The sequence below is a fragment of the Etheostoma spectabile genome, chromosome 9 (assembly GCF_008692095.1).
Source record: "Etheostoma spectabile isolate EspeVRDwgs_2016 chromosome 9, UIUC_Espe_1.0, whole genome shotgun sequence".
NCBI classification, from domain to species: domain Eukaryota; kingdom Metazoa; phylum Chordata; class Actinopteri; order Perciformes; family Percidae; genus Etheostoma; species Etheostoma spectabile.
In genome coordinates, this window is record NC_045741.1 from 22,780,688 (window position 1) to 22,795,372 (window position 14,685).

A 14,685-nucleotide genomic window follows, 5' to 3' on the forward strand; every position below is an offset into this window, starting at 1 on the left:
ACGTTAGCTAAAATTAGCTTGTGGTAGCTTAGACTGCGGTTAGATTTTTGTATTATGCAGTTCAATGTGCAGTTAGTACAGTTAGTTACATTTAGCCTACTGTCTTCACTTAGGCTACTGTCTTATGTCTCCTGTTTAGTTTCAATGTGGAAGTAGCCTAATCCAAGTAGGGGAGAGCCGGGACAGTTGAAACACTTTTTAATTAAACGTAATTAACAAAGCGGTCCTTATCACACTGAAAGCTGATATTTTGTCACTAGCAACTTACACGTGTCATCTGTCAACTACAGTTGTATTTTTAGCTTTGGACAAAACCGTTCAGGAGTTATTACAGCAAAAGTGGACGTGCGTAATGTTTCATCCGTCCCTCCTGGTCGGGACGAATGAAACAGCACGCGGGGACGAATGAAACTTACAGTTTGAGCCATATACCTTCCACAACTTTAATATTTTACTGTATTCATGGATGGTACTTCCAAGAGGTGTTATTATAGATAGATTGTTTTAGACTATGCGTCTTTGGGAAGTCTGTTAATAACTAATTGCCGTCATCCTGAAGCGCGTATAAAGCGGTTATTGAAATTCATGCACTGTAGATGATTGTGCTGTTTTCATAGCTAGAACAGTAAGTTTTTCTATTTATATCATGTTTCTATTGTAGAAAATGTCTTTCACTAGGTTTCGACACGGGTTATACCACTGCATCCAATAACCGCCCCAACCCGTCCGTCTCCATAGGATAACATGGGAAAAATCGACCCCCCCTACCTGGTGGCTCAAATATATTTTCATCTTCTAAAACTGCTTTTCCATGTCCACCCCCATAATAATGGTACGAACACAGATATTTGTGCATTTACTTAAAACCATGGAGTTCCAGGCAGGTCGGGGACGGTTGAAACAGCTGTTTCACTGTCCCGACATAGATATAGATATTATCGCCTGTTTTGCTTCTCTGTAAACAAGCTGAAATATGAAAGTCTGGGATTGTGGAGAACACTAACTGGTCTACTGAATAACTGCAGTCAAACCTTTAAATGAAAAACCCTCGTTAATATCGAAAAAATGTGACCGCCAATGAAGTTTACTTTTGACCATCAAAACGCGTTTATCGGCTGTAACTCCGTGATGAGGAAATAACAGGAAGATATTTGGCTGATAGAAGGAGGTTAACACCTCTCTATGTTCAGACCTAAAGAAGTCTGTCTATCATCATTGCACTCGGAGAAAACTGGAATGTTTCATCCGTCCCGCGTTTCAATCGTCCCGGCTCTCCCCTATTCAGAATAATGTGACAGAATGCATTACAAATTACATTTTTGGGCATGTATTCTGTATTCTGTAACGGAATACGTTTTGAAAGTATCCTTCCCAACACTGAATTCAACAAACACAATATATTACTCTGCCTTAAGTAGTTTTCGATTATTGACACCTGATCCAAAGGACTTGGGAAGGGCGTGTCTTTCATTTTGGAGTGCAATGAACATCTTTGTACGTTAGCATGTTAATCTCTGTATAAGAGTTTCCTTTTAACTAAAGCGACCTACTGTAATCTGGCGATTACAGGAATGAAAGACAGAGAGTCACGGTACTTATCTTGACTTGTACATCATCTTGAAGTTAATCAAGACTTGAAGGAATTATATTGCCAGTTTAAGATCACTGTGACACTGTCAAGACCATAACTCCTAAATAACTTAATAATCCTAAAAATGGCAAAAGTCAAACGACTCAAAATTAAAATCTGACAGGAGTGTGTCTGACTGCACAATGGAATGAAGAAATGCATATTACCAGAGCTGATATACAACTGAAAGCTTTTGAAATCCCTGATTAACAACTGATGCACCGAAATGGACTATGCCTGGCGCTTCCAACTTCAGAGAGAAGCTGCTGATTCTCTTTGAGATGCTTAAATGGAATTAGAAACACCTGCAGGCAATAGTTTGCCATGTTTGTTTAAATAACTCAATTGAAACGGGATTATCGGCATATATGCCATATCTTGTTTTACTTTTTATCTTATTTTCAATTTTAAAACAAACAGTTGTTGTTTTTCATTGTAAAAAAAAATATTCCGGCCTACATTTTATGACAATAGGCCATCTACATATTGTTTACATTGGTAACTGACACAGTGTAAGCTGTTTTGCGACCACCCACATTTTGGTTTTCAATGAGCTGGCACCACCAGATAACGTAGTAAGGCTTTAAATTTTACTGGGAGTTACATGCCTTAACTATTTCTTGAGAAACACAGTCCAACGCAGCAACTTCCTGGTGTCATCTCAGTAAAGTTGCCAGTTGTTTTAAAGAAATATAAACCAGTCAGAGCGCTATTTTCTCCTATAGCAGAATGATAATGGTTGCAACCAGACCATTCTCCAGCACTGAGACAGCACTGTAGAGATAGGTCTGACTATGCCAGACTACACAGCTACTAATGATCCATCACATTACGTGTTTATGTATTGTTTTAATGTAAGAGAAAATGAAAAAGCAACCGGTAATAGGATCTTGACTTTAGGCAACAAGAAATTGCATTATCATGGCCAATTTTGGCTATATTTGCACTTGTTGCAACATAAAGTAAAAAAATTGAAACCAAAAGAAAAATCTAGTTTTGACTCTGGGCATATTATCACATTGTCTTTGTTATTGTTTTTGGTGGGTCCCGGTGGCCTGTTGATATGAGTGGTACACTAAGTGGTTGTTAATGGCACAAACACGACTGTGGTTTTAAAATAGCAGACTGCCCATTAGGCTGATATTAACAAGGTAATGGCCTGTTACTAAACTGCTGAATGACATTGTTGCTGCCGCCAAGCCGAGCTGATGCCCGCAATGCACACATGACCAAACACACACACACACACACACACACACACACAACACACACACAATTAGTTCTTCAATGCACAAATATATGTGTGTAGACCAGTGTGCAGAGCTGCAGACGAATCAAGTAACTTTGAGTTGCAGTAGAAATGTGAGGAGAGAAAAAAGAGATGAGAGACAAGAAAATAGGTAGAATCCAACAGAATCAAAGGGAAGAAAAATTGACTTAAAGACATAGCTGGGAGGTGTGACAGTGGTTATTAAAGCTGGGATGCACTATGGTTGTTTACCTCAGCTCAGCTGTATTGTTGTGGCTCAGAAATTATTGATAGGTAGGAAGAGACGGAGTAATAAAGAACTATACATCAGTTCTGTCTGTACGTCGGGCTGTCTGACTGCTCCACTTGTTAGATGGACTTTAGTTACAACTTCTCTATAAAAAAGCAACAGTGGTTTGAATGACATTTAAGAACAAACTGTGTCCTCTTTGTCAATGTAGTGCTCCAGTGCAAGTATAGGTGTTCATGTATTGTATGTCTGCTGGTGCACGTGTAGCAGTTTTTCCTGCCTACCACAATCATATACACACACACACACGCACAAACACACTCCTACTCTGTGGTGTGACGATAGGTCAGCGCAGTAGGGGGTATATCCCAGGGAAATCATTTCTCCCTCTCCTTTCCTCCTATTTGTAACTTGTCCTTTCAAGCAAGACGGCCCTTAAAGTTCAGTGGCGCATTCTTCAAAAAATGCTATTACTGGCTGCCTCTGATTCTGTATCATGCTGCGCACAGACCAGCCATCCCTCCTTTTTATGTTCCACTCCTCCTGTCATCATTTTCTGAAGGCTAGAGAGGAGAAGTCAGGGTTTCAGAAACGCCTGTGACCAATGCCTTGAAACCCTAAGCAGTCCCCGCCTCTGACTTTGCGCCAGACGTCCGTATCATATCGCTAAAAGGGCCTATTGCTTTTGATACTCCCTCTTTGTCTCTCTCTCAGTGAATCTTTGTCTCACCCTCTGTGCCAACTGTCAATAACACTCGTTCTCTACACTTACGGGGCTCCATAAAACTGTGTGTGACTGTCACAGATATGGGCTTGCTTCTGAAAGGCATGAAGGAAAGCTTGAAGTTGTTGTTAGCCCTGACAACGAATAAAGGTTCACATACACACAATGCACACTGGTCATAATATACTTTCTCAACTTTCTCTGGCCTGTATCCACATATGTTAGACCTCAGCCTTTAGCGTAATTGTTTACAAATTAAATCAAGAAAAAAAGGTAAATAAATATATTATATTATTTTGAACAAATACATTTCTCTCAAAATCCTCCAATGACTACTGAATGGCTGACAAGGTCATGTTGGTACTCTGAAGATCATCATGGTTCACTCAACCTTGGTTGTTACAACCTTTGAGTCAGTGAATGGCAGCTAAGCTCCTTGGTGGTAATTAAACATTTATGTCTTAATATGGTTCACCTTCAGTAGCATATTTATAAACATACAGCTTTTGATTTTTTTATATGCCTCAGGCTATTCAACCTGTTGTGTTGTACCTCGATATCAAAGACCTGCGTAATAACCACTGAAAGTCTTGTGTTTGCTGATCTCCAGTGGTTTAACGCCTCTCCTTGCAGCTGCAATGATGTAGAAATGTACCACAGGGTGTGTCAGTAAACTGGACATCACTGTTTAATGTGGTTACAACTGCAACAAAGCACACTTCTGACTTATAATTCAATATCATGTTGACATTTTTAATCGTGTATGAAATAGTAGTAATCATTCAGATCATTGTTGTCATGGTGCATCCACTTGACCCTAACAAGACCCGAGCTCCCTGGTTAATAATAGCTAAAGGCCCATATCTCACCTCCACCTCTCACCATTAACATAATTAGAAAGCCCCTCAGTTCAAGCTTGAATGCTGATGGCTGGCTAACACCTTGTTTAGGACGAATCGTCTCCCCTTCTTCCCATCCCTTTGATGCTCCTCTCCCTCCGTCACTCTGCCACTCCCATCGTCTGTGACCTCCACTGTCATCGCAGCTGCCCTTGAAGAACAGAAATCTCTCCATTTCACAGAAACCAGCCATAAGGGGGCTTGATTGCGGCAAATTGATCCATAATCACAGCGCTCAGAGCTTTTTATCCTGCCGCGTCTTCATCTCCACTTTAGAGGCCCGCCGTTGGCGTATTTACATGCTGTAATCTCAAGGGTTTCCTCTGCTTTCACCCTTCTGTCTCTTTTTTCCTTTCTCTCTTTATTTATCTCTCTCTACGCTTCATCTTCTTTATGACTCCCCCAATGTTCTTTTCTCTCCTTCTCTCTGTCCCTCCCCATTCTGTCTGGATGTGATGCCAATCTGAGTGTCTCAACATGGCCATTGTAATCCCCTGGACTGCTCTGTCTTTCTCTCTCTCTCTCTCTCTCTCTCACACACACACACACACACACACACCTCTGACCACCACATCTCTGCTTTTGATTGCTCTCTTCAGCTACACACACATCCTAGATGGCTGCCATGGCCAAGAAGGCAAAGAGGAAGTGAAGGAGGGAGGCGGTACAGAGATGTTGAGATGAGTAGATGACTGGACTAAAGTACAGGAGACTTAACCTAACAATACCTCAGAGTGGTGGCATCTATATGCCTCTCTATCCTCTTTGTCTCTTGCCTCACTATTCTGTTTCTGTTCTGTCCATCCGTCATTGGCATGACTATTACATTACAAGGGTGTATCTTTATTGGAATTATTGGGTTTTTACATCCAAATTTCCTGGGCGGCGTTTACATTCTACAATTGGAAAAGATAAACAATAACCAACTAACAAATGGTGGATATTTTATGGGTCGATTCAAGGAATTTTATGCTCAATACCTTGTTTATTTTGCATTACTTTTGGGCCAACAGAAAAATAGTATTCAGTATTCCCCGACCAGATTTTAGTCCAGTATGTTTTAAATTGCAATTACACCCTGTTGAGACAAATTACAGATGTTACAAATACAGTGATATAATAAGATCAAATATGGTTAAATGTAATGGTTGTGGGGAAAACCATAGAAGAAAAGAGATATAATAAAAACTTTAAAAACAGGAGAATTTTATTTTGAAGGTGCTCAGTAAAGTTTTACGTGTTTCTCTGCTGATTTTAGGCTTCTCTTTGTTCTTTTTCACCTCTGTCTCACTGTGTGTCTTTCTATCTCCGCCTTGCTGTCCTCTGTCTTTGTAGCAATCGTCCCCTGTGTCTGTGTCCATATACCTGTCTGTGTAAACATCCTCTCCTCTGTAGCTTTCTTTCTTCATCTCTTCAGAGAAAACACCATGACCCCATTGTATGACAGTTAGCAATGTTTATGCAGGGACTCAATGTTTCTCTGTTACTGCATCTCTTTCTCCCCTCCTCAACACCCCCCCCCCCCCCCCCCATTAGAGTTTGGCTGTGGAAGGTGTGAAGTGATAGGGGATGCTTTATAAATATGTGAGGGGGCCTTGGCGGTGCACTCCCCACAATAAGATGAGCTGGATAAATCTGAGACATGCCACAGGCTTTCCAGCACCTGCAGACACTAACAAACACAGACTCACAAGTCAAAATTCAAAGTCAGGGTTTGGTCAATTCCTGGGGAAGAAAACAGCATCATAAAACTCTTATCACCTTAGAGCCCTCTGCACTTCAACACATATCCCCATCCCTCTCAGTCTCTTTTGTCTTCTTCCTTTCTTCCTCTCTCTCTCTCTCACTGTTTGTCCTTGAGGTTGCAGAGGGTGGTGTCAGCGGGGTGGAGCGAGGGGGGTGTGATGAGGTGCAGAGCTTTGATGCTTGTTGGGGCTCACTCAGCTGGGCAGTACACGGTGCTGCATCTCGTCCCAAGGCTCTGTATAAATTCAACGCCAGTGACAATTTACAGCTCGCGCCCATCCTCGATATGACACACTGAGCAGTGCGCCAAGCGGATCTTGTTGCCATCTCACCAAAGTGAGGCTAATTTATTACAGTGTAAAACCCACAGAGCAGAGAGAGGGGTGGGGCAGAGATTTAGAGAGGCCTTGGTTTGAGACTTGTGGTATAATGTGTTATAAAGCTGTAGCCAGTGTGACATTTTTTTTCATTGTATCACGTGTACTATGGTTGCAGTATGTTGTAGTGCATACTGGACCCAATTTCCCCTCCCCCTAGTGTGCCAAAGATATTCCATATTTCATCTGGTTTAATATAAAACCTAAGATGCTATTTAGTATCCAATAAGGTAACTTGTCGTACAGTTTAGTGCCAGTCTTAAAATTGTCACACAGCCTTCCATGTCTCAAAGTCTGGAAAGAGATGATATTAAAAATGTAAACAAAATCTGCCTCTCCAACTCCTTTAATCAAATTTACTTTTAAATGTATTTAAATATATGCCATGATGCTTCAAGAAGGTCTTGACAGTGTTTCCTTTGTACCTGCTGAAGAAGAATGATGATGAAGATCTCAGTTAATTACATCACGTCAAAACTTATGAGATTGAACCCAAAGTTCCCAGGACTGCTGTCACAGAAAGAGCTGACCAGCACAATCAGGACTGACCTTCAGGATCTATTAGATTTATGTTGTTTTTCTACTCTCCAGTAATTTACATATTTATCAGAGCTGATCATAGTTTGACATCCTTTAATTTTTTTTCTTCCTCTCGGCTAGCTGCGAGAGAATGAGCAGTAATGTGCCATACAGTGCAGGGCATGACTTTGGCAGGTGAGAAATATGCTGAGAGAGCACTTTGATTTGGAAGTGTGGGCATAAATTTTGCCTCTGCCACTTTCACTCACTCATTGTCACATCCCCCTCCTCTGCCGGGCTCCCACCCTCTTACTGTAGCCCTCCCTCACTTTCATTCACTCTCCTTCCCTTCCTTATTTTTTACACTTTTATAAAATTAGAATCAGTTTCTCTAAACTGCTGTGACAGGCCCACAGAGGGCTGTGTGTGATGATATGAAGGTTAAAGAGGTTCATAATTTGGAGACATGGCCTCTCAGGAGTAGGTAATGTGCAGCAGCATGGCAGCAGTGAATAATTAAAGTCACGCAGACTGTTTGGATGCCAAGCATATGTAAACTTCAAAGGTAGCATTAAAACATGATGAATGAGAAAACTGCTCTTTTATTGATTAGTTGATGGACAGAAAATTAATCTGAAACTTTTAATCATTTCAGTCATTCATCAAACAATATGCTGATTCTAGCTTCTCCAATGTTTGTATTTGCTGTTCTTTTCAACGCAAACTAAATGTCTTTGGGTTTTGGACTCTTAGTTGAAATGAGATGTCACAGTGGGCTTTGTGCTGTGCATATTTGACTATTTTTTGATCATTTCATACACTAAATAATGAATCCACTTATCAAAAGTATAATCAATAATTAACATACTCATTACTTTCAGCCCTAATGTAAACACACAGTGTAATGCAAACTCATCGTAACACACTTAAAGTTTTTTTTTCGAAAAACTGTCTGCAAAGAAAGAAAAAGAGTTCCACATACATCATTTGTGTTGCCTTTGAGAGCTACCTTTCCGTCAAATCCTTTGCCTTCTCTTTCACTTTGGTCTTTCCTTTCCCTGTCTTTATGTGTCTCCCACCCCCTTTATGTGTCTCCCACCCCCTGCCTGCTGTTCTCTACTGACACCTTGAGGTCAGAAGATGCTGCTGCAGTGCTGTGCCTCAACCAACTTGACCCAAACCTTTATGTTATGTCACCCACACACCTGAGCCAAAGATGTGATTTCCCATTATATACAACCAAGCTATAGTACTTGGTATGGTACTGGTTCCCTCTGGGCGTTGGGGTGCCTATGGAATTGTGGGATTTAATTTTGTGCTACAATGCTTGACTGGGCACAGCCAGATACAGAGGAAGGCAGAGATACAGACACATAAACACAACAACTACTTGGGGAGCATTTGTGAGAGCCCTGAGGAGACATAGTCTCACACACACACACACACACACACACACACACACACACACACACACACACACACACTACCAACAACGATGTGGAATAAACAGTGGATCCATTGTAAGCTCCAGGAGCCTGCTGTAAGAGATTGTTTTGATGAGGCAGCAAGGGCACACTAGCATTGAGACTAAATGTAGCATGGCCACGATAGTTGAATTCCCCGACAGTCAGGACCTTGGCAGCTGCCTCTGGTTTAGCTCACAACTTTCTAGGTCCATGGTCTACTATAGGGAGAAAGGCTGTGTGTATCGGCCAATGCTTTTTTTTTTCTTTCCTGATTGTAGTTTTGTACTGTGTGTGTGTGTGTGTGTGTGTGTGTGTGCGTGCGTGTGCGCGTGTGTGCGTGCAGTTTCTTGTATGAGGAGCCTGTGTGGTGGCCCTGAGGTCGAGGCCAAAGTAGAATTTCTAAGTGATGGAATTTCACAGCCACCGAGCACCCAGCGGCCGGCCAAACCACAAGCACTCACATTTACAACAAACGGCCCGCCCCGCTCCACGGAGACTCCTGAATGGCAAAGCCATTTGTCTCTGTGAAGGGCAGAGGGAGAGAGAAAAGCGAAATAAAATCAGAGGGAGAGTACTTAAATGGAACACTGCTTTTTTTGTTTATGACCCTTGACCACTCAAACAGACATGCCATGTGCACGCACACACAAAAGCACACACATACTGCTGTGAGGCTAAATTGGAATTAAGGAGAAGGAAAGGTGCATAGCCTGTTGCTAATTAGCATTTTCTTTGCTCAGCAGAAGCGGGTGAAGGAATCGATAAGATATTAAGTTTGTGTATAGCGATGAGACACGCAATCACTTTCATTCATTAGCAACAGCAGATTTAAGGAAAACACTGGGCAAGAAAACAGAAACAATTTGACCTCTGTGATTTTCAACTTTGCTTGTTTTTATGTTATTCATTCTTTGTATTGTATTTGAGGAATGTAAGAAATAATAATCCTCACAATATCTACGGTGATATAAAAGGTTAACCTAACCTCTTGCAATTTGACTTTCAGAATAGAGTACAATTAACACTTTAATAATTCACAGCAGGAATCAAATAACCGTTTGAACAGAGATTATTCTCGGGTAAGAAGAAGTTTCAGATCTAGTCATTCATTCATTCATCTTGCAGAATTGTTTAGGAGAGAATCCAAGACACTTCACTTTGTTTCAAAGGGTTAGGGTTACCCTGTGCTCAAGAAAGGGCTCCAAGGTACAACTCATCTGTCCAACAGAGAGAGAGAGAGGAGGGAGCAAGAAGTCTTCAGCCAGACCTGAAGTCTGAAATCAATGAAGGCCTCTATCACGTCACACCATAGCTGGCTGTTTCCGACCTCTGTAGATGTATAATTCACCTTCCCAAGTTGAATATTCTGAGCCCAGTGTTGGTTTGATGTTTGATTCATGTGTGTCTGTCTAAAAAACGGACCCAGCCTTTTACTCTGGACCGTAATAGGCTACTTGTGTATCTGACTCTGATGCCAACAACTTAAGATAATAATTTATTCTCATTTAAAACTTAGTTTTTAGGGTTACTGTCTACACAAACTTTGTCTTTAGTAACAACAACACCTCTCTCCTCTTTTGTCTTTACTTTTCTATACACCTTCCTCCTCCTTTCTCCTCTTTCACTCCTCTCCCCCGCAGACCATCTGAATCCAGAGAGGGAGAAGAAGTTGGTCTTTCTTTCAGCTCGTGTTCACCCTGGAGAGTCTCCTGCCTCCTTTATTTGTCAAGGTAAAGTTTTAATGTTCGGTTGGTGCCCTGTTTACTGATTCAGATGCCCCAGCACCATTGGTCTGTGTGTTTCACCAACATGTGTCAGAGTTCATTATATGTGGTAAGCATATGTTTGTATTGACATTGTTAATAGTCAGTGTACTATTCAATACATTTTCTGTATTTAGGAACACATACTATTTACTGTTTGCTATTAAAGTAAGAGACTAATGAATCTGAATACAGATTATATTTATGGACTGTCTCAGATGGGTCACAGAATAACACAACAACAAAACACTATTCCAGCCAATCAGCAACAGGCGACAGTCCTCCAGGTTAAAGGGGTACTCCAGCAAAATAACATTATGCTTTCACATAGTTAGGGGATTTGCAAGTGACACATCAGAAAAAGATTTGTTCAAAACAATGCAGCAGAGGCGGATATATTTAGATTTTAGTCCTTAGCGATCCCACATTTCCCATAATGCTACTCAATAGCACAATTTGTCAGATTTGCCCCACCTGATAATTGCTCTCATATTTTGAACTCCATGATCCAGTTTTCAGTGTAGGTTTTTAGAAATACACAAGATCAGGGTCATTTTCTCAGACTCACAGAGCTCCCCCCAGAGTCAGTCAGACTGAGGAAGAGACTAATTCAAAGAGGTGGTAGAGGTGACTGTCTGTTTGTTTATCTATATATGTTTATCTGTATATACGTATATACCTACAGTATCAGTTTGTGTGAGTGTGTTGTATGCATCATCATGAATCAGAAGACTTGGCTTTTAGCCCGCTGTGTGCTGTTTGTTTTTCCAGCACCGTCAGCTCCATTCCATTTGTATCGATTTAGGCTTGACGTCTCCTATTCCTCCCCCGATTCTGACGATGCCCCCTCGCTGTCCTTCCTTCTCCTTTTGTTTCTTAAAACTCAATTAACTGCCAGCCAGTCTTCGGTTTTCTTTTCAAGTCTATTTCCCGTGCGTGTGTGTTTGTTTGATAGGTGTGATCGACTTCTTGGTGAGCGAGCATCCTGTGGCTCAGATCCTAAGAGATCATGTGATCTTCAAGATCGTCCCCATGCTAAATCCTGATGGAGTCTACCTGGGCAACTATAGGTACACATTCACATATCTTTTAATTTTTAATTTTAATGCATTGCTACGTTGCATAGAATTCACACATTACATTGTGTTATATCCTGCTGCGTAGGATTATATCCTCTTAACTCCATCTTTAGGGAGCTTAATGAATTCATATAGCTCACAGCAGTGCACTTGTTAGAAGATAGTATTTGGCCGTAGGGCTGTTCTCTCTGTCCATCCTCTCCTCCTCTCTGTCCTTAACACTACTGCTGCAGCTCTGTGGGCATCCTCCTCTCCTCTCTGTTTCTCTCTTCTCTTTCCCTTCTTCATAATTGCCTTTTACTTAATAGGCTCAGCCCCAGGAATACTAATGTACACTGAGATAAGCATCAGCAGCATGCTCCTAGTGTGTTTGTAAGTGCCATCTAGTGGCGGTGCCTCCACAAACATTTGCAGGGAATCTGAGTTGCTCCCCAACAGTGAAAATCTCTGTAATATTGTTGACTGTGATTGGTGGACTGCTTAAAGGCTTTTTTTCATTAGCTTGCTTTCACATTGAGTGGCAATGAGAAGCGTGTTGACATAACGTGAGTAGTGATAGTCCTTACCTCACCAATCACACATGCTCATTTATATACATGCATGTCTCACACACACTAACACACAGACAGGCACACATATACCACACAGCAGTCCCTGCAGGATACAATGCAGAGCCGACTGAAATGGATACATGCAGCGCCAAGAATCAATGTCACTTAACCTGGGATGAGTTTTTTGTTCATGGCTGGCTGCTCTGCTCAGTTGCTCCACAGTATCAGTAACTGCTGTATCATTACCAGGGGCTTTAGTAAATATCAAAGATACACAAGACAAACAGGGCAGCTCAGGATGCATCTTTACATGCAAACATTCCATTATGGCAATTGCAGGTTGCTAGTAACACTTAATAGTAGCAATCCACCTCTGCACAGTACCTGGTTACATCCATCCATTATAAGCATATCCAGACAAAAGGTTACAGTGGGAATGTTTTGTCTGAAATACCTTTGCATTCCCTCACAACACATTTTTAGTTTCCCTAAACTGTCATTGTAAAACTCTAAAACTGGACTGGACTGACGCAATAATTGTTCCTATGTATAAGGGGGGATGCAAAAAATATAGGTTATAAAATCATCAAAATCATTACGAGGAAAAAAAATCCCACCATGAACTTTTGGGGGCTCTGGATATTCTGTATGTGTGTGTATATGTACTTAAAGTGACTATATGTAACTTTTTATGTTTTTGAAGCTCTGTCTGTCTAAGACCATTCATACAATGATCTTAAATGACCTGGTACAGCAAACAAGAATAACAGTGAAATGAACGCCATTTCTATATCGTTTTTAGTAAGGCCTCTGCCCAGGTTTGATTTTCTGTGAAGTCACAGAATGATTTGCGGCAGGTAGACGGCGCTACACTAAGACATTCTGATGAGTCACAGATTTCTTTGTTACACCAGAAAAGCCTGTGTTAGCATATCTAGCCTTTTGAGCCAGGTAAAAGGAAGCAGAAGATTTCTTTATACAGGCCTAATTTTATTTTAATGTTATTTTGTATATAAAAAACATATATTTATATATAGTTATCTGTTGCAGTTATTGTTGATACTGGGGTACTATCACAGAAAAGAAGGAAATTAAACAAACTACTAGAAGGAAAAGTAAAAGCCAACGACGGGCTATCAACAGTTGGAGACATTTACTGGGTTGTAAGTGATTCAAAACTGACCCCGAATTGGCCCTCAGGTATGTAATATGTCTATTTCATTCATACCTTTACAATGCGAGATGTGGTTATATGTCAGTAGCCCACATTAAATTACGTAATCCCTCCATTTAGCGCAGATTCCTTTTAGTCTGTGTTTGTGTAGGCCTCTATTTTCTTTTCCCTTTTCCCCCTGTAACATTACTTGTGTAAAGCGTCCATGAGTTTTATTAAATGTGCTATATTAATTGGTTGCTACAACAAACTCTTAATGCTTTGGCTCATGATGGTAAAGTAAGTAGGCTAAGTTACGGGATGTAACATTCTTTTATTGTAAATGAATGATTTTGCAAAAGATTCATCACAACTGTATGACCTTCTTGTAACGCTCACTCAGTAATGTACAGTGGGCATTAAGCACCGTAAAGAAAAGACCTTTATGACTGCAGGTGCGGTAACAACACTACCACTTTTGTCCAAAGCTGCTGCTAGAATCAACACAAACTGAAAGTTACATATAGCCACTTTAAAGGTACCATGTGTAGTATGTGTGCATCTTTCAGGCCTAATTAATGTGTTGAATGTATTTTCTTCCTCACGTGTCACTGTCTAATTTGTATAGAGGGTTTTCACCGACGTGACGTTCTGGGCGTTAAACCCGGATGCACGGACATATTGGAGGCACTCAGTGTAAACAATTAAACAGATTACATTGGAGTATAGTGCACTTTGGATACTTTAAGCGAATGTAGCCATGTCTAAACAACAGAAAAGTGTCCAAGATGCAAAGACATATAGGACTTGGACTTGGACCACAAGAAAAGTATGGTTTATTGGTGGTGCAGATCCCTAAGAGTTGACTCCTTTTTCTTGGAGCCATGATGACCGGTGATTCTTCCTTCAGTTGCCTATCCCGCTATAGTCAACTACCTGGTTTTCTCGCCCAGCCCATACACAGCGGCAGACCTTAAATCCTACAAAGATTTGGAGGCCTATAACCTGATGGTGTGTGGATGGGTGAAGGAGACGCACTACCAAGTCATTAACGCCCGTTGTGTTGTGAAGGCCAAATTAAGAAATGCAATTACGTCTTTGATCAACCTAACCTTAACTATATGATGTCATTGTGATACTCGAGGTGTAGCCAAGTGACTCGCAATTGTTTTTTTCATTTCCCCTGTACACTGTACACTATCTGAGTGAGTTTGAGCATTGCCAACCACACGCGCCTTCTTTCCTTTGACAACTTCTGGCATTCCTCTCCCTGGTTTTT

The 14,685-nt window shown here is 41.0% G+C and overlaps 1 protein-coding gene across 1 annotated transcript in view; it reads left to right on the forward strand.

Annotated features, from left to right (window-relative positions):
• The window catches only part of agbl4 (AGBL carboxypeptidase 4), a 281,610-nt gene that overhangs the window by 243,910 nt on the left and 23,015 nt on the right, over positions 1-14,685 (forward strand). Inside the window, exons 7-8 of the mRNA XM_032526873.1 lie at positions 10,501-10,590; positions 11,579-11,693. Of these exons, the coding sequence (XP_032382764.1) occupies positions 10,501-10,590; positions 11,579-11,693 (205 nt within the window). The remainder of the gene's footprint in view (positions 1-10,500; positions 10,591-11,578; positions 11,694-14,685) is intronic.